This window comes from Balaenoptera physalus (genome assembly GCF_965194825.1).
Source record: "Balaenoptera physalus genome assembly, chromosome: 11".
Classification (NCBI taxonomy): domain Eukaryota; kingdom Metazoa; phylum Chordata; class Mammalia; order Artiodactyla; family Balaenopteridae; genus Balaenoptera; species Balaenoptera physalus.
In genome coordinates, this window is record NC_138896.1 from 39573650 (window position 1) to 39594421 (window position 20772).

A 20772-nucleotide genomic window follows, 5' to 3' on the forward strand; every position below is an offset into this window, starting at 1 on the left:
AAAGAGTGAACCATAATTGCAAACTATGGACTTTAATTAATAATAATGCCTCAACATTGGTTTATCAATTGTAGCACATATACTACACCATTGTAAGATGTTAACAGGGGAAACTGGGAACTGGGGGCGGGGGGTTGGGGAAGAAGGGAGTATATGGGAACTCTCTGTACTTTCTGTTCAGTTTTTCTGCAAACCTAAAACTGCTCTAAGAAACAGTCTATTAATTACCAAAAAAACCCAAATTGAACCATCAGTGTTGGCAAGGCCAGGAGAGGCAGGTGCAAGCGTGCATTGCTAATGGCACTACAGGGGCTCCAGGTTCTCCAGAGAACAATCTGTCAATGCTTAACCCCACCAGGAAAGGTTCAGGATCTGAGATCTAATCATCTCATCTTCATAATTCATCCCACGAAAAGAATGGACAGAAAACAAGAGCTACTTGCACAGGATGCTTGTTTAAACGTTTCAGACAAGAACCACCAAGACCATCTGGATTAGTGGAAGAGGGTTAACAAATCAACGCTAAGTGAAAAAAGATGAGGCTGAACACACATCCAGCTCCAACTCGCAGAAACCTAAACTCCAAATGAGAAGAGGGCAGAAGAGGCCAAAATGAAATTAACAGTAGTGCTAAAAGGAGGGGGTATAATCTTTAAAAAAAAAAAAAAAAGTCGCTGAAATGAAAAGATACCAGCATTGAGCTGAGAGGCAGCTCTACAGTGGACACTAAACCCGTCTGCTTGGTTGCCCAGCTCCACCCTCTGGGAGTTTTCCTTTACTCTCCCCACAGCCTTCCTATGATTGATACTACTGGCATCTCATCCCTCCTTGGTTCTGCAAAGACAGATACCTATTCTTCCTCTAATTTATGCTAATTTAAGTACTGAGGTAGGGAACTTCTTCCTCTAGGATTTTTTCTTCCTTTCTTCTCTTATAACCACCAGAGGTCCAGTTACTCTTTAAAATATATATATATATATACATATATATATATATATATATATATATATATATATATATATATATATATATATATTTTTATGGCTGTGTTGGGTCTTCGTTTCTGTGCGAGGGCTTTCTCTAGTTGTGGCAAGCGGGGGCCACTCTTCATCGCGGTGCGCGGGCCTCTCACTATCGCGGCCTTTCTTGTTGCGGAGCACAGGCTCCAGACGCGCAGGCTCAGTAATTATGGCTCACGGGCCCAGTTGCTCCGCGGCATGTGGGATCTTCCCAGACCAGGGCTCGAACCCGTGTCCCCTGCATTGGCAGGCAGACTCTCAACCACTGCGCCACCAGGGAAGCCCAAAATATATATTTTTAATTGTGGTATTCTTTCAACTGGGCTGTGTGGTGCTTTGTGTGTCTTGTGGAATAGAGTGTCACAGTGGGGCCCCATGATTCAGTATCCTATGTTGAAGGTAGTCTGTATATTCTTAACTCAAAGCAATGTCCCTGTGTGACTTCCCTGGCTGTCCAGTGGTTAAGACGCCGCACTTCCACTGCAGGGGGCGCGGGTTTGATCACTGGTCGGGGAACTAGGATCCCTCATGCCATGCTGCAGCCAAAAAAAAAAGAAAAAAAGCAATGTCCCTGAGGCTGTGGGGAAACAGGCACAGTCTTACATTGTTGGTGGGAGTATCATTGGTATAAGCTCTATGTCGGGCAATTTGGCAGTTATCAATCAAAATTACAAATGTACACACCATCTGACCCAGCAACTTCATGTCTAGTCTACAGGTAGACGTACATGTATGAAAAATGGCACACGTCCAAGGTTATTCATGGCATCCCTGGATGTAATAATAGCAAAAAAATTCCAAACAGCATAAATGTCTATCAATATAGAACTTCCTTATTATGTAGACATAAATAAATGAGGATGTTCCTTACATACTGACATGGAAAGATCTCCAAAATATATTGAATAAAAATTTCAAGGTACAAAACAGTGCCTTTTGTATGCTGCCACTGCCATAAAAAAATCTATGGAAAGACAGTGAAGCAATTACTAACCAAGGTTGCCGGTGGAAGGAAAACTGAGTGACGGGCACAGCGATGGAAGGGTGACTTTTCACTGCATATCTTTCACTTACAAAAAAAATTTTAAGCCCTGTGAATGTGTTACCTATGTAAAATAAATAAATAAAAATATAAGAATAAAAGAAGAAAGTCTAAAAGCAAGCTTTGCACTCCTTGTGTTGGCTAGAGGAATATCTATGATTCTCCCCTAACAAGGCATGGCTACTCCAGGGCTGACAGGATAGATTCCATGATGTACTGGTTTGTAGCAAAACCACATCTGAAAACTCAGCTTTCCAATTCATGGATGCCATTCTCAAGTATCAGATGGAAACCTGATCAAGCTGAGCATGAAGCAACAGCAAATCTACACAGGACCTGAGGACATACTGGCTCCCCAGCCTGGTATGTCCCCAGGCGGGTCAAGAGGGTGGGTCTGGCTGAAGTGGCAGATGAGCAGGGGCTGCTTTTCTCCCTCACTGCTTCTGTGGCTTTGGGACAGTACCTCCTAGATTGAAAGGATGATCTTCTCAGACCGAGAGAACTCTGGTCTTAGGTACCCCTGCCACACCCTCTACATCTAAGCCTTGGGTCAGTTCCACAATCTCAAGGAGCTCCCAGTTCCTTGAGCTTATCTTAACTTCATGGGTCTCATGCTTTATCAGCTATCCCAAAGCAGCAGGGACTTCCAACAAATGAAAAGTTATACAGTACCAGGCTAACAAGTTACATCTGCACTTCTCTGAGATGAACCATTACGGAAGGCAAGCGTTAACCGGGAGGCAGTAGAAGAAGCGCTCCGACTTCCAGCTGGTGTCAGTCTAATACACTGAAGCTTTGAAACATCCCAGATCTTTCTGAACTATAAGTGAGGAGCCCAAGTAGGCCCTGCACTTCGAGCAGCAAAACAGAGACATAGGATTTGTGAGACCCTCACACGGACACTCACATTTCTATACCTTGATTGATAGCCGCCAGGGCAAGAGGCATCTGATGTTTTGTCAGTAGCTTAAGGCCACCAGTTAAAGATAATGGCTTCCGGACTTCCTTGGTGGCGCAGTGGTTAAGAATCCGCCTGCCAATGCAGGGGACACGGGTTCGAGCCCTGGTCCGGGAAGATCCCGCATGCCACGGAGCAACTAAGCCCATGTGCCACAACTACTGAGCCTGTGCTCTAGAGCCCGTGAGCCACAACTACTGAAGCCCACGCGCCTAGAGCCCGTGCTCCGCAACAAGAGAAACCACTGCAATGAGAAGCCCACGCACCGCAACGAAGAGTAGCCCCAGCTCGCCACAACTAGAGAAACCCCGCGCGTAGCAACGAAGACCCAACACAGCCAAAAATAATAAATAAAAATAAATTTATTAAAAAAAAAGATAATGGCTTCAGCTGCACTTGGATTTGTAGCTCAGTTGTTCTTTTGGTTTGTTTTTTTTTTTCACTCACCAGAACAAAATTTTCCCATTCTGTTAAGTGAAAGATGCTAGTTACATATCCACTCTAATTTTGTGAGTGACCGGATCATTAAGATGGGCTATATCTCGTATTTTTAAATTTTATTTATTTATTTATTTTTGGCCACGCTGCACGGCATACAGGATGTGGGATCTTAGTTCCCCGACCAGGGATTGAACCTGTGCCCCCTACAGTGGAAGTGCACAGTCCTAACCACTGGACCGCCAGGGAATTCCCTATATCTTGTATTCTTGTTTAGCTGGTCAGAGACTCTCCTTAAAATATAAGCATCAACATCTAAATGACACAAGGATTAGACGTCTGTGCTTCCAGATGCAGTGAAGGGATTACTCTGCCAGGTATTTTTTTTCCTTAAACTCAACTTTTTTGGGGTGAAAATCACACATCCTACTTTCTGTTAAACTGATTATAATTTAAGTTCCTGGAGAGCATGCATTTCAGCTTAATCAGCACCAAACAAAGAATGTGTCCACAGATACTAAATGAATAATACTAGTAGGTCACATAACTAACTGAACTCTTTAGCTCAAATTTGAATCCTAAATCAACCCTACTTATTGTGAATTAGATCTAATTGAGACCAGATTTGAAACCCTTCATCTAGGGACTTCCCTGGCGGTCCAGTGGCTAAGACTCTGTGCTTCTAATGCAGGGGGTGCAGGTTCAATCCCTGGTCGGGGAACTAAGATCCCACCTGCCTCGTAGTGCGGCCGAAAAAAAGAAAGAAACCCTTCCTCTGCTACAGAACTATAAGCTCCCTAAGAGGAGTTCCCGGCAGAGGAGTAAATGCTGAGTGAAAGAATGAAGGAGGGTGGGGGACTTCCATGGTGGAGCAGTGGTTAAGACTCCATGCTCCCAATGCAGGTGGCCTGGGTTCGACCCCTGGTCACGGAACTAGGTCCCTCATGTATGCTGCAACTAAGAGTTCACATGCCACAATTAAGGAACCCACAAGCCGCAACTAAGGAGCCCGCGTGCTGCAACTAAGACTCGGCACAACCAAATAAATATCAAAAAAAAGAATGAAGGAGGGAAGGAGCTGAGTCCCACCACCCCAGCTCTTCCTACAGCCCTAGCTAGGACGCCCACTTTTTCCTCACTTGGATTACCATCTTGCCTCATCTCCGACATCCACGTAGTTTTCTCCCAGACCCAGGTCAAGAACAAGCTTTCCCTGGCCAACACCGCACCAGACCATCAGACTCCAGCCCACTCCCTCTATACTCAGCAGTGAAGCTACACCAGGCGGCTCGTCTGTAGTGTTCCACGAGGGCACGGATGCATCTCTCTGTCATCGGATCCTCTGTGTCCAGTGCCCAGAACATGGCAGGCACTCACTGGGTTTTGCTTTAGCAAAGTAAGGGAGGCCTCTTACCACCAATGCCACTACGCTGTGTAGGGCTCAGCAGTTTCCAACATGCTCTCAGATATACGTACAGTTATATTATCTCCCTTGCTCTATGCACTACTTCATCGACTCTCACACAGGAGGAGCTGAGAAGACAACTCATTTCTAGTCTAAAGCTGTCATTTTGCAGATGAAGAAACAGAGGCCAGAGCTGCCAGAGGAGTCCGAAAGGATCACAGAGCTACCTGGTGGCAGAGCCGGGTCTCACACCTGAGCCGCCAGTGTTCTTCCCACCATACTCCTTTGTCTCTTGCCCAGTAATAGTGTTCTTTCAGTTCCCAGGAGGGCAGAAATTGACTAACAAGTCTAACAGACTTGTATATCCAGCTGCTTATTTAACATCTTCACGTCCAAAAACATCTCAAACTTGACATATTCAAAAGTGAATTCCTTATCTCCCCTTCCTATAATGTATCCTTCTTCCAGGCTCCCCCATTTCAGTAAATGGGAACTCCATCCTTAAATTGCTCAGGCCAAAAATGAGGGAGCCATCCTCAACTTCTCTATTTCTTTTATATGCCACTTCCAATCCATCTGCAAATCCCGTTGGCTCCTCTTTCAAAACATATCCAGAATCCAACCACTTCTCACTCTTGCACTGCTTTACTTTGGGTACAAACTACCAACTTGTCTTGCCTGGACTATTGCAGTAGTTCCCTAATCAGTTTCCTTCCTTCCACTCTTGCCACCTACAACTCATTCTCAACATAGCAGCCACAATGATCCTTTATGTCAGATCATGTCACTTGGGTGCCTAGGACCCTCCAATGGCTCCCATCTCACCCACAATTCACAAAAAATCCAGGGGCCTATAAGGCCTAATATGATCTACCACCAATCCACTCCCACCTCCACATCTCTTGCTATGTTTCTCCTCTCCACCCTACTGCAGCCATACTGACTGGTGTCCTCATGTTTCTTGAATATACGAGGCATACTCCTGCCTCAAGGCTTTTGCACTTGCTGTTCCCTCTGACTGGAATATAATTCCCTCAGATAAATGCTTGGCTCACCTCTTAACTTCCTTCGGGTCTTTGCCCAAATGTTACCTTTTCAATAATACCTTCCTTGACCACCCTACTTAAAATTTAATACCCTGGCTCCTGGTACTCTTTATCTTCTTTCTCTGTTTAATTTTCCCAATATATATTTTACTTGTTTATGGTATGTTTCTGCCTCATCCCAACAGGCGAGCTCCTTAAGTCCTGGAACTTTATTTTGTTCACTGCTCTATCTCCAGGTATGAGAAAAGTACCTGGCCTCCAGCAGCTATTCACCAAACATTAGTGGAATGAATGAATGAGTGAATGAGTGAATCAATGAATGAACCTCCATACTTTTAGAATCTCCCAGTAATCTGGAGGGTTTAGGCCAGACGGGGAAGACCCTAGTTGAGCTCTGATCTCTCCCTCACTTCCCCCACTGTCTCTCCCTCTTCTCAGGCCCAGCCCAGCCCTTTAACACAAGAAACCACACCTGGGCTGGGAAGCAGGGCAGGACCAAGGCCACAGGTGCTTGTTGCCAGGATGATACATTTCTGCAGTGTGCTGATTTTTGAATTTAGCATCATGATATCTCACAAACAGAAGAGGTCAAAAATAGGTTGGGACTAAATATACTATTTAACCAAGATAATAGTACTGACTCGGTAACAGCAGCTCGTTTGTTTTGAGATATTTTGCAAGGAACAGTGCTAAATTTGCACTTGTTCACCTAGCTGTCCTCTTCTTTTTTCTCCTATTTTTTATTATGGATTTCAAACATACATAAAGGTAGAAGGAATAGTATAATGAACTCCACGAACCCATTACCCAACTTCAACAATTACCAACATTTTGCCAATTTGATTTCTTCTCTTCCGATTGTCTCTGCAACCTCCGCTAAATATTTCATCTAGCTGTTTTCTTGAGAACTGGTCTACATATGACAGACCCTGGCCTTGTTACCACTGTATTCTAGCCACTATGTCAATCAATCTCTCTAGTCTAACCAGAAACACAGTAAAAAGAAGCACTTACACCCAGTCCCCCACCCAAGCAATGACTAAAAAAGAAAGTGTCTGAATTCCAGAACGTTTAAATCAAGGGACTTGCCCATTACCACGTTTGGAGGGATTTGGGGAGAAGGGTTGTTGTAGCTACAAAGTAGATGTAGACACTAGCTGTTTTCACTTGTTTGTACCTGATGCAGAATTTCTGAATGAGTTCATTCAATCCAGTAAGTATTCACTGACTACCTGCTAAATATGCGGGACAGGATTAAGATAACAGAAGATAAAGAAAACCCAGCTTTTGTTCTCAAGGAAATCACAGTGGGGGTGGAGGGTGGGTGCTGGGTGAGAAGAGTACCCAAATAACTAAGATCCAAGGCAGAATATGTTCTGTAGCCTAAGAGAGATTAAACAAATCTAAGGCGAAAGCTCCTTTTAAAAAAATCAACCCACAAAATTTGCAGACCCCAAGATTTATGCCTTCCTTAACTCTAAATCTGCCCTCTGCTGAGTTTATTGCTATACAGTCAATAAGTGTATTATTGGGAATTTGGGAATTCCCAATAATTCCCAAATTTGGGAATTTGGTGACCCACAGAATAGACTTTTGGAAGTGGATCTTTAATGTCACCTTTTGCTACTCACCATCCAGTCCTCTGGTGGGAGGGGACTGGAAAGTCCTCCCAGGGCTTGGAAAACAATGGGGCTAACTCGGGTGTTGACACTCAAAGCATTCTACCCTGAGGGCATATACAGCAAGCAGCTTCATAAACAGGATAGAAGAGTGGGAGTGTGTCAAGAAGACATGGCTACATTTATTCAGAAGGATTTCCAAGATCTCTCTTCTTGCTACCTAAAGGACTGTGATCTTGGTGATCTATTATCAGAGGTTCCCAGAGAAAAGTGTAGTTCTCTGGACAAACCAGTGAAGTGTGGTTGGCCAAGCCGTGTGTGAAGGAGAGAGTGGCAGGGAGAGTGGAAGAAGGGGCAGAGCTGGGATGGGAGAAAGGTTTACACCATAATCAATGCTACCAAGATTGGTGAGGTGAGGATGCAGGTGAGGATGAGGTGAGGTGAGGGAGAAAAATAAGAGTAGGGCAGGAAAAAGGCACTGTGAGAAGGGATAGGGCACAGGAAGGGGGATAAGGTAAAAGATGATTCTGGTTTGAAAAGATCACTGATGAAAATGAGAAAGATGCCATGAGATCCAGGAATCTAAGAGGCAGGATCTCACAAGATATTGAAAAGGGTATGAAGAGGAGGGATCTTAGCATGGGAGGGTGTATAGATTTTGAAGGATGGGTTCACATTGGGATGGAAGGGGCTCATTTCACTGAAGCTGGGTGAAGCACTCACTAGATGAAGGGCTAATTTAGATGAAGGTTTTGAGTAACAGGATGTGGCTGAGGATGGTAGAAGGGAAGCAGCTGGAACACTCATAAAAGATTTCCAATCTCTTATGTATATGAATTCCTGGGGGTAAAGGATTTAACAGGATGAGAGGATTTGGGATAGAGTGCCAGTGAGGTGGGAGACACCTTAGGGTAAGTGGGAGCTCCAAGGACTCATAGGGTGAGAGGATATTTGGACAAAGGATAAAGAGAGGTATTAAGGTGCAGGGGTCTCAGGACACGTGGGGTCAAAAGTCATGAACAATGGGTTAAGGAAGTCACCAAGCCATGGGGCAAAGGTTAAGAGAAACCTTGGAAGTGATGGGGAAAGTGTTGGTGTTGGGCTTAGAAATTATTAGAAAATAAGGAACAAGGGGCTGAGAGTGACCTGGAAAACTAGGTAGGTTTAGGGGCAAGAGAAGCAATGGATCCAATGAGTTTTGAAGACTGTGGGTTCAAATCCCAGCTCTACTACTCATCTGTGTGAGTTTCAGGTTCTTCATTTGTTTAAAACCAAACCAAAACAAACAAAATATGGGAAATAGTGGTAGATATATTGGGGTTGTGACGGGAAACAGTTTACACATACAAAGCTTGGTGCACAGTAGGTGCTCAGTAGTAAGTGCCAATCATTATTAAGGAGATAGCAGGGTAAAAAACCAGAGAAGTGAGGAGGCCACAGCAGAGACAAGAGGACAGTGATTCCAAGAGCTCGGGGGTACCAAGATAATGCAAAGTGTGGCCCCTGTGTTCATTATCTGTTGACTCCCTAGCACCCAGGACAGAGTAAGACCCATAAGAGCTTCTCGGCTTATACTTAAGGGCTCCCATGGACTAGGCCTGGTACCAAATGCTTTGAATGCATTATCTCAAGCACTACTGTTATCCTACCCTAGTAGAAGTGAAGACTGAGGCTAAATGGTGTGCCTAAGGCGCCATACTTTACAGGCCAGAGTCAAACTAGAACCCAGATCTCTTATCACATCAATACCCCAAGCTGAAGCACTCTTATCCTGCTTTGCAAACATGTTAACTGATGAGGCCTGATCAAGGGAAATGGGTACGGATTATTAAGAGTGTAGGGGGGGGGTCGCAGGAGTGAGGGAATAAGGTTCAAGAAGCAAGTGGACCCTGGGCTGAGATTACAACAGTAAACTTCTAGTTAGGAGTACAGAGTACAAAAATGATTGCAAACAAATATTATCTTGACTGAGAATTGCAGAACGTCACAGCTGGAAGGAAACTCTGAGATCATTTAACCCAACCTTATCATAATACAGATGAGAAACAGGTCCAGAGCGAAGAAAGACTTCTTCCAGGTTCCCAAAGCACAACGGTGGCAGAGCTAGGACTTGAATCTGGGACCACACACTCAATCCAGATTCTCTGATGATTCCAACTATATCTACTTCATATTCATCTCTATATCTTTCAGGGCACCAGCTCGGTGCTAGGGCACTTGTAAGTCATGTGCTGATTAACACTGGGGGGCTGGAGTACAAAGAGGGATGTCCGTGGAGGTGATTTTAGGATGAAGGGGGCACATGGAATGAGGATCATGAAGTTACAGGGCAAAGAAAGGATTATCAGATACTGAGGGTTATGTAGAACATAACTCGGTGGGAAACTATTTTAGTAGGTAAGGCTTAGGAGTTACCAGGAAAGGTTTGGGGGGAGTCACCAAGATTGTGGGGTAACACAGGGTAGAAGTGGAGGGGGTTACCAGACCAGTGGGGTCACTGACGTTTTGGGGGATGTAGGGATCTCGGGTCCTGAGTCACTGGTTTAGAGCTGAGGTTGGTGGGTCCTGGTCAGTGCTGGGGAAATTCCTGGGTTGGCAGAGTCAACGAATAAGAGGTGAGGATTACCTGGTGAGGTCTTAGGGTCAGTGGGTGGGGTGTGGGGGGTCACAGAGGTGGAGGCGGGCGCAGTCACGGGGTGGGGTTTGGAAGTCATGGGGGAGGAGTCGCAGGACGGAACGGAGGGGCAGGGATGGGGGCCGGAACCTGGGGTGGGGGAGGGTCAGGCCGCCGTCCAGCCTCCCGGCCACCGGGCTAGGGCCGAAGGAGGGGGGGGCACGCCGGGCTCGGGACCTTCTCGGGGCCCTGCGCCCGCCCGGCCTCCCACCTGGGCACGGTGGACCCACTCTTCCCGCAGCCACCAACCTGACAGCCCCCGAGGGCGACTCCGCCGACAGACCGCCATGCAACGGGCCCCGCCACCAGCGCCGGCCCCGCAACCCGCCTGCGCCATAGCCCGCCCGCCCGCGCGCAGCTTGCCTCGCGCCATATCCAGGTTCCAGGGCCGCCGCACTTTCCTGTCTTCTCGGCGCGCCTCTACCGAGCCCCGGAACCCGTACAGAAAATACAGGGCACGCTCCACCCCGCACCCCCAGTCGCCGCGGCCGCCGTCCTACTTATCCCTGTTCCCGGGCCGCTGGAGCCCGGGCAGTCAGGCTCTGAACAGTGCCGGTGAGAGCCCCGCCCCGCCCCCCGACCGGGGTGACGCGCCGCCCGCGAGGCCGAGCGCCCGGGGAGGGCGTGATGACGTCACTACGCCCCGGTCAGGGACTGGGCGCGGCTCGCGAGCCGGGTCGTCTCTATAGCAATGAGGAGTCGCCACCTGTCCTGCCGAGGGATTCGGTCCACCTGAGGCGGGAGGCGGGAGGAGCCCGAGGCCCCGAGTCTCATCGGCCGCCTGCGGGTGAGAAGGTGCGCTTCTGGAGGCGGGGACGACCGGAGGGGCAGATTGTGAGGGAGGCTGTTCTCGCGGCTGCCACTCTCCGCACCGGGGCCACTGACCCTCTCCTCGCGGCTCAGAGCCCCCAGGCGTCCTCCTGCGCCTTACGATCCCGAGGCGCTTTACTGTGCGCAGTCCGCTGGCACTGCCTACGATCTATGAGCCACCCCCTGAAGGAAGCAATTGCAGGTATTACTAGCTCCTTATTGAAAAAGACGACGTCGAGGAGCCGTGAGGGACTGGCCTCTTTAGGGAGGGCGCCCTGAGGGTGCTCTTCGGTTCTCTCATTCCTCCGCCAGCCCTACCCGCAGCCTCAAAACCAGCTGCTCCCCCTTGTAGGCTCCTTTCGGGGTGAACAAAGCCAAGCCCTTTTACTGTTTCCCCCTCTCACTAGGGAGGGGCTGTGCTTGGGGAATTTTCAGACACCTAGGGGAAAAGTAAAAGAGAGTGAGCTTTTGGTAAAAAATTAAAAATAGAGAAGTTAGATGAGGAAGTGGTAAACGTTGCCTCTTAGGAGAGGAATTGGGGTGACTGGAGAAGTGAGGTGAGAAACTTTTCTCCCTCTCTGTCCTTTTAGACTTTAAGTCCTTTCTTTTGTCTCCTCTCTCCCCTCCCCGCCCCCCAAAATTAACTAACAAAAATTTTAAAGGAAGTATGCCAATAAACTAGAAACATTTACAAAGTACTGTGTTTGGGGCCCATGGTAGCTAGAGATGCCATTGGTGGTTTCTTTCCTCCCCTGTCTAAAGAGCTTAACCACAAAGCCTCCACTTCAATTTTAGACATTCTCTGTTCCGCGTCTTACTGCTTTTGGCACAATTCCAGAGGTGGGACTGGGGCTCCAGTTCTCATCAGGTTCTCAGTTTAGGGGGGCAGTAAGTGACAGTTGATGGCCCATTCTTTTTCTCTTTTTTTTTTTTTGGCCGCGCTGCAGGGCATGGGGGATCCTAGTTCCCCGACCAGAGATCGAACCTGCGCCCCCTGCAGTGGAAGCGCCCCCTGCAGTGGAAGCGCAGAGTCTTAGGCACTCGACCGCCAGGGAAGTTCCGATGGCCCATTCTTATGGTTATGTATATTATAATTAATCCTTTCTACATCTCCTGTATAGAAATAAACAGCCTGACCTTTAAGGTGCCCTCTTTCCGTTCCTTTTTGATGGAAGTTTGACAAGTTATTTTACCTAGATACAAAGAGAGAACATAGTAGTTTGTCCTGTAGCATAAACTTCTGGTTAGACATAGAGCAGGGACTAGAACTCAGGTTGTCCTAGTTTGTCCCCCCGCACCACCTTTTTCCATAATAAAAAATACATCTGTTCTTTCTCACATTCCTTGCAGATCCTAATTTGATTGGCTAATCACCTCTCCCATTACACAACAAAAACTCTGGGAAACTAGTGTCTGAATTTGAAGTATTAAGATTCTGATGATGGGTAATTTCAGGTACTTAGGAGAACTGGGGAGGAAGATACTTTGGAGTGGAGGATTGAAGATCATTTCTAGTAACTTCTGTTCTGCCTTTGAACCCCATCCCCACAATATACCGTATACGCTGGTGGTCTTCAGACATTTTAAAAACTGGACTCCATATAAGAATTTTAAAGAACTATGTACCCCCTTGTTCATTTCTAAGTTGATACCTAAATTTTCCATCATAAATTTAAATACTTGTAGAGGATATAATTTCTGACTTACTGCAAATGTTGACGTTTTAAACGAAAACCATTACATCATTCTTAAATTGTATCTAGTGGACTCCAAATACCCTAAATATTTGATGTCTGCCAACATCCATTTAAAAATATATGAACAAGAAATTTTATATGGTTCCCTTTCTTATTGAATTCCTAATTCCATTCACTGCCCCTATAGAACTTTATCCTAATTAGTATATTTGTATGCTTTAAAGTCTTTTACTGATCACTATCACCTTCTTTGCAACAAAATTGAGTATATATTTAAGCTTATTGCTTGTGACCATAGGCTTTGTTGAAAAATTTCTTATGAATCAAATTGTCATTACGGTTATTACTAGTACAGATTTATTAAGCAACATCACTATATTACACATCTTTATAACTTGTGAAACCTAAAAAGTACAGTTTTATTGAAAATCCATCTCAGTGAGAAATATGGTGTTTCTCCTCAATTAGTTCAGGTATTCACAGACTAATATTACCTAATGGTGGAAGGAGATAAGGGGCCACACCAATTCTCTACCTGTTTTTTATTTTTATAGACATAAGCGTTGAGAGACGTTGTTCACATAGTAATTGGGAAAGGAAGAAATTTGTTAAAATGATATCCCTCAAGTCTTTGAACTGCTTCTAAATTACATGCCAACAATCACAAAGTGTCCTATTACCAAATACTGTTATCAAGTACTATCAAATAGAGTCCTCCTTTACTTTATTAAAAGCAAAGAATTGGAAACCACTGATCTTGCAAAAGGATTTGTTAGTCACTTGATTGTCAGTTTCAGTCTTATGAAAATAATTATTAATTATCTGTCACCTTTTCACTCAGAGGCACCTAGTTAGTCAGATACTGATTTTCGTACTTCTTTGCCAACACAATTCTTTTGATAAAGTTCTTTCATCATTACATGTTTTCAGTATCTTTCTGTTAAAATATTGACATGCATTCTCTTCCATATGGAAAACACCTGCCATTTGTAGAATTAGCAAAGCCAGTCTTCATTTCACATCAGACTTACTTTCTGTCAGGAAAAAGTCTGACTTTATTCTTCAATTTAAATAAGTACATTAAGGGACTTCCCTGATGGTGCAGTGGTTAAGAATCTGCCTGCCAGTGCAGGGGATACAGGTTCAAGTCCTGGTCTGGGAAGATCCCACATGCCACAGAGCAACTAAGCCCGCACGCCACAACTACTAAGCCTGCGTGCCTAGAGCCTGTGCTCGGCAACAAGAGAAACCACTGCAATGAGAAGCCCGTGCACCGCAATGAAGAGTAGCCCCCACTCGCCGCAGCTAGAGAAAGCCCACGTGCAGCAACGAAGACCCAACGCAGCCAAAAATAAATAAATAAAATAAATTTATTTAAAAATAATAATAAATAAATATGTTAATATTCACTTTCAAGAATATTATAAAAATCACTGGGAAATAAATTATTAACTGTAGCTTATAAAATAGATTACTAAAGTCAGTCATGATTAAAATTATATAGATCTAATATTAATATTATAAAAATTGTAAAAACAAGATGGTACTATTTCTCATTATATAATTTTGAATAATGCCATATAATGTATAGCTGAATACCTTAGTTAATTTATTAAGTGAAAAGTAGGGTAGAAGGCATGTTAGTCCCTTGGCAAATACCGGTTTCTGCTTGTGTTGAACTCTTATGTTTGGCTTTTGGGAACAACTAAATAACAATCGTGTAACAAAAAAAGAAAGAACTCCAATAATTTTCTTAGACTTCATGATAAAACTTTTTCTTATGTATTTAATAAAAAAGAAAGTTTTTTTGTTAGGAAATAATGGTTTGAGCAGCTAACGATTTCATTTTTTGCTAGCAGGAGGTAGAAAATAGGAAACATTTTATAAGATGAAACAAGAAGATTGATTGTAATGGGAGTATTTTGTTATGAAGGGAAAAAACAACCCCTTCCTTCTACTCCCCAGGGTTTTACACCCTAGGCCATGCATCAAGATTCAATGTAGGTGAGGGATATGCCTTTCTTTTGTCATGTAGGACAAGGATTATGGTGAAAGAGGAGGTAGAATGGAGAGTGCATGAATATGCTGGCTGGCTCTCAAAACAGATGAGTTTTAGGGCAGAATTCTTATGGAAGTTGAGGATCTGGAAATGTATTCCCTTAAAACTCTCTTCAGGGCTTCCCTGGTGGTGCAGTGGTTAAGAATCCGCCTGCCAATGCAGGGGACATGGGTTCAAGCCCTGGTCTGGGAAGATCCCACGTGCTGCGGAGCAACTAAACCCCTGCGCCACAACTACTGAGCCTGCGCTCTAGAGCCCGTGAGCCACAACAACTGAGCCCATGTGCCACAACTACTGAAGCCTGCGCGCCTAGAGCCCGTGCTCCACAAGAGAAGCCACCGCAATGAGAAGCCCGCGCACCGCACGAAGAGTAGCCCCCGCTCACCGCAACTAGAGAAAGACTGTGCACAGCAATGAAGACCCAATGCAGCCAAAAATAAATACATAAAATAAATGAATTTTAAAAAAAACTTTAAAAACTCTCCTCAGATTGATTTCCTTGGCCAGGTACCCCCCTTGGAAAGTCTTCACGTACCTTTAGGAAGACTTCCTTGGAAAGTCTTCATGTACCTCACTTTAAAGACTGCTTGATATAGACAGACCCATACTCCACTGGCCCTCACTCTACATTATTCTGGGACATAATTGCAAGTGTCCTAGAAAGAAGGAGGAAGATTTGGTGTTTTTGGAATAGAAGAGGGTTAGGAGAGAAGTCAGAGAAGATGGCCCCAAGTTGGTATAGTCACTCACCATGGTCCTGGATGTGGTCCTCAGCTTTGCAGTTCTAGAAATGTGATTTTTGTCAGTCCACACAAAGGTGTTCATATTTTGTCACACTGAATCAAATTCACAGGAAGTTAATGTATGAAATAGAATGCCAGTGAATTAATTTATACTCATAATCACCAAGTTGACTGGATTCCTTCTCCTGCTGGGAAATCTATGTAGAAAGGTCAGTTGTAATCAGTGTTACATGAGGTGTGCGGATCTTGAGCATGGCTATTGTTATCAAGCTGTGATGGCCTGATGCACGATGCCTGGCACGTAACAGGAGCTCAGCAATTGTGGAGTAGAATGCACCTGTCTCCTTTATAGATGCTGATGGGGAAGTTAAGGATTCTGGTAGGCCAACCCAACATATTTTTTGATCAGGTAGATTTTTCCTTGTTCCACTTAAATGGCTATATCATGTAGCTATTAAATCCAATAAAATTTCACATCAGGGAATTACGTAATTACAACAATTAAAGTTTTATCTATCATCTCTGAGCCTAGAAATGGATACTGTTCATTTATAAGGGGTTAGAGGTTGCTTTCCTGAGACCTGTATAGTAATGGTGGTAGTGGCTGAATGATCTCTATTTCAGAATTCTGTTTGGCGGCCAAGAATGTACTGCATAAAAAGAACAACGTTGGTGAATCTCAGTGCTGGTACTTTGCTAGAGATGGGACATCTTTACTAGGGAAGTATCTTAACCACCTGTGGCCTGTCTGGATTTTGGGGACTGTACTATGATAAGCAACAATACCCCAAATTTCCCCCACTTGGGATAATTCTTGATACTGCTTTTTAAAATAGACAAGCCTTTTCAAATTCTAAAATCATTAGGAATAAGATGGATAAATGAAAAATTGGGGCAAGTCCTACCTGGAAGCAAGAAGACACTTTGTCTCCTCAAAGCTTTTTTCCAGCTCTAGGGTAAGCCATTGAGAGAGGAAACGATGCCAGGCTGAGAAGTTTCATTTAGTATTTTAATAATAATAATAAAAAACGACAATACAAAATCCAAACATTTCTTTTTACAAGTTCAGATACATTTTTTCCCCCAAGTGCAAAATACTCTATGAACTGCATCATTTATTGTTGTGTAGGAGATGCTTACTATATCGGCAGCAGTGGAAGGTAGATATAAATACAATATTTTGAGATTTCTTTTGCATTAAAAAAAAAAAGCCTCCCACATGGTAATGGTTATTCTCTGAAACTTAAGTTCAACTTCACACAGAAGAATAAAGTTTTTGGTTTGTCCAAACTGTGACGATCTGTGTTGTCTAGATAAGCTGATAACAGAACTGGGGGTTCTATTCCCTTTGTAGAGGGTTCCTAATCCAAGTAATGGCCCAAGGACAGAGTGTGCTACCTTTGAGACAAGTCAGATTTAAAGGTATCCTTGTGTTGTTGGCTTCCACTTTTCTCTTACAGTGCTTAAGAGAGAAGCCAGGCAAGTTAACATTTTCTGCTTGTGGTCAGTTACACTTTGTCTCCCTTCCTCTAGTTTGAGCCTGTTATATTGAGGTTAAGCAGCAAATACAGAAGTCTGAATGCTCTATAATATTTTCTGACATTTTGAGATATGGCCCCCTAATCTCCAGAGTCATCTCAAACATGCATATGGAGAAAACTTCTTGGATATGAAAACTTTCAGTAGGGCTAAAGACCAGGACTGTACTATTGAACTTTCAGCAATAAATCTGAGCCTCCACCACCTCAAATTAATCCAATCCTGGCAGAGTCAGAGTAGTCACTGCTCAATGTCAGCCTCTGCAAATTTGTAGGCCTGGGGCAGGGCAGTTCAAGTCCAGGCTCTGGTCAGTTTTCTCCCGACTTTGTTCTCTAAGGTTTAGGGAATGGGCCTGGCCCAATAATACAGAAAGACAAGAGGCAGAGAAGTAAAAAGAGATTGCCACGTTGCTGAAGACATAAGTGCCTTTCTGATATGCATCACTTGGCGCTTGCAGCCCTTGCAGGAATGGCTTCCCATTCCCAGACTCAGATCAGGGCAGGTTTTGTACTAAGAAAAATGAGGCCTCGCAGTACTGCGGCCCTACGAATACCTCATCCTGCAGAGAGGCCTCTTGGCTAGTTCATGAAGAGTTCCCATTTATACCATCTTCCCACTTCCCTACAGTGGTAAAAACCTCTTTTTCTGTCTGACCTGTAAAGGCCTAGAGAGTCCCTGAATGTTGACTCCTCAATCCACTAACCCTTAGTTTGATGCCCCTGGGCCAGCTTCCTCTGTAGGTTTAGGAGCAGCTTTGCCTGGATTCTTAACTCCCAACTTGGACGACCTAAATTAAACTTGGTGGACATTAGCAGGTCTTCACCTGCTCTCCAAGATCTGTCTTGACATTAGTTAAGAAGCTTGATGGTCTCTACTTTCCATACTGTGGAAATAATTTGCAAGCCCCGGAAACCATGGAATAAATGGTTAGAGGAAGTGTGTTTATGTGTGTGTATGAGGGTGCCAGGGAAGGAATGGAGAGCAGGAAGTCAGACCCTGAAGGCATGAATCGGGAAGCACTGTGACTGTTTGGCTTTCTGAGAGAGATGCAAAATGGTAGGGAGAGAGGAATCAGAAAGTTATCCTAGCTTCTGGTGGAGAATGAGGATGGTCAAAGTTGATTAAAGCAGTTTTCATGGCATCTCCTGGGAAGTGTGGATACTTCTATTAAATGACCACTTCCCATTTTGTATCTCTATAGCAGAGCCTTCTTTGACCCAGAGAGACAAAGGCAGCCAGACACTCTACCCCCAAGGGCCATGGTGTTGGCTAATGGATGTCAGGGGATCTAGTTGTGACATTGGTTACCTACTGCCTAAGGCTGTTTCAGTTGGTGAATGCTACTGATTGGGGGGGTGGTGTCTGGCTCCTTTATTTAGTGTTGAGCCTCCTTGGGGAGCAACAGCCTGAGACAGTCATTAGAAGTGAGCCCTAGGAGTCAACTGTTAGCCTTTGATTGAATAGGGCTACAGCTTTGGGGGAACTAGAAGGAGCAAATGGAAAATAATTTTATACGCAGCAGTGGATTGAAGGTGGAGTATGTGCAGGATCTGGACTTGGGCATGGACTTGATTCTTCTTCCTTTTGAAAAGCAGCAGTTGAGGAAGCTAGGCTTGAAGTCAGCTCCGAGAGGAAATGGCAAACAGGGGTAGGCAGAATCGCCAACGTCAGGCAAACAACTCCATGCCTGGATAACTGTCCTATTCTTGGCTCCCACAGCCTTGTCTCTGGCCTCAGGGCCCTGAGTCAGCCTATCCCCAGGGGGTTTGTCCTGGTCTTCTTCCATGTGCACATCAGGGGAAAACTGGATGAAAGCAGGGAAACGATGGAGGTTTTCCCTACTTGGGGTGGAGAATCACTAGCCAATTCCATCGGCCTCTACAGTCTTGAGGTCCATGCTGAATTCATGGAGGCATAGGGATGGTGGGATTGGTTTAGCAAACACAGGTCCCTCTCCTTCCTGCTCCATCAAGTCCCCAGAATTACATATCCTACATATCAGGTGCCTCTGCTGGGGGAGTAGAGACAGATCAGATGCTCCAGCACTCAAGGCTCATGAGATTCAAAACCTTTTTTCTTCCACTCCAAACATACACTCTTCTCTCTTAGGCAGCTATAAATAGGGTTGTTCTAATAGAGGAAAAAGAAACAAAAACAAAAAACAAAACCAGAAAACAAAAACCCCTCCCTCTAGTCAACATAGAAAGACTCAAAATGATTGCACTTCTTAGATGTGGACAGGGTGGCAGAAGGCTCGCCAAGTGCACACATTCCTCTTGCTGCCCACGGCCTGGGGCCAGAGGTAGGTGGCTCTGGGCTGGCTGCAGGGCGGGGTCCTCTTTGGTGGGGCCCACAAGCCATCTGGGACTACAGGGGAAAGACAACTCTGGGGGCAAGGCCCAAGCTGGCTTTTGGTCAGCAGCCATGTTTCTTTAAGGACAATCCTTAGCAAGGGGAGTAGGGCTCCCCCAGGGAGCACTCGGGTGGGAGTGAGGGAATGGCTGGGCCAGGGAAGACAAGTAAGAGAAGGGATTAGTGTTTGAGGCTGGCTTCCAATTGTTCTGTAGTCTGGTCCTTTAGAGGACGCATTTTCTTTTTTTTTCCGTTTTCTTTTTTTGCCGATGCTTTAAAACCTGGTTTCTGTCCTGCAGAGATAAAGTCTTTCTCTTGGGGAGCAGCAGCGGCCTATTCAACATGGTAATTCCTGCTGCTCTTCCTCATTCAGCTGGTATCCACTAGCCAGGGGTGTGGGCCTTTTGTAAGCCCTCATGAACTGGACCCCAGGCAGATGTGAGCGAAGAAGGAGAGGAGCTGTGTAGACAGGAAAGTTGGCTGTGTGGGCATTCCAGGGCTCAAACCACGTGTCCCAGAGGACGAGTGCTGGCATTAAGCCTGTAAGTCAAAGGCTTCTTTGGCAGAACCCTGGGCTGTTAGAATATTCCTGGGGGGCACAGCCAGGGGACATTTTGGCTCCTGTCTAGCAAGGCACAACCTATAACGGCAGAAGCCCCTCTTCCCCCTCCCCATTCCCCACTACACCCACTTCCTTCGTGGGCCTCTAGCACCCTTCCAAGCTGATAGGGTCAGGGATGTGAGCTGGTAAAATGGGCAGTGTGGCTGGGGAGGGGAGCGGGATACTATTCCTTCACCCCTCGGGAGAATAGAGCCAGCACTGAATGGCTTTTCCAGGGAGCGTATAGGAAATGAGTAAAGAAAAAGAGCGAGGCAGAAAGAGACAAGGAAAGGAAGCTAGAGGAACGGAAAGGGAGAGTGCTTGGTCTATATGGAGATTTTTTTTTTCTCCAAAAAGAGAGATCGGAGAGAGTCCCTCATCCGAGGGTGGGGGCTGCCGGCTCTGAGGGCTAAAGAGTCTGGGGGCTTCAAAACCTGGGTCTTGGGCCTAGCGGCACTATTTGTAGGGCCTCAGGAAGCTGGAAACTTTGGAGCGGAGCAGCTTGATGAAGGATTTGGGCAGCATCTCCTTGTGCTTCTCTGTGTACTTGAAGTAGTTCTGGGGGTGGGCCAGCACCTCGAAGAAGGCCTTAATGAGCTTCTTGTCCTGCAGAGGATGGCAGGTAGCAATGTCAGCATCAGTGTCAGTGGTGGGAGAGAGGACCACCAGCCTCCACTCAGCAGCAGCCCCTCTTGATGTCTAATAGGCATATCCAGAAGTGAACTCTGGATTCCCATCCCACCATCTGTTGCTCCTTTGGAATCCTACAA

General features: G+C 45.4%; 2 protein-coding genes and 1 long non-coding RNA gene across 11 annotated transcripts in view; 1 reads left to right on the top strand and 2 right to left on the bottom strand.

Annotated features, from left to right (window-relative positions):
- ZNF76 (zinc finger protein 76) overlaps positions 1 to 10717 on the bottom strand; it is a 32004-nt gene extending 21287 nt beyond the window's left edge. The window contains exon 1 of one of the 2 annotated variants that reach the window (XM_082414689.1): positions 10451 to 10717. The gene's annotated coding sequence lies outside the window, so the exon portion shown is untranslated. The remainder of the gene's footprint in view (positions 1 to 10450) is intronic. The other variant, XM_082414686.1, reaches the window with a different exon arrangement.
- A 113-nt stretch (positions 10718 to 10830) lies between these two features.
- On the top strand, positions 10831 to 15246 carry LOC309638580. Its single transcript, XR_014251203.1, has 2 exons — positions 10831 to 10996; positions 14884 to 15246. It is a non-coding gene; the product is annotated as an uncharacterized lncRNA (long non-coding RNA).
- Positions 15247 to 16505: 1259 nt separating this feature from the next.
- The window catches only part of SCUBE3 (signal peptide, CUB domain and EGF like domain containing 3), a 37584-nt gene continuing 33317 nt past the window's right edge, over positions 16506 to 20772 (bottom strand). For 7 of the 8 annotated variants that reach the window (XM_082414677.1, XM_082414675.1, XM_082414676.1 and 4 more), the window contains one exon: positions 16506 to 20608. In XM_082414677.1, the coding sequence (XP_082270803.1) occupies positions 20459 to 20608 (150 nt within the window). In that variant the 3' untranslated portion in view covers positions 16506 to 20458. The remainder of the gene's footprint in view (positions 20609 to 20772) is intronic. The other variant, XM_082414674.1, reaches the window with a different exon arrangement.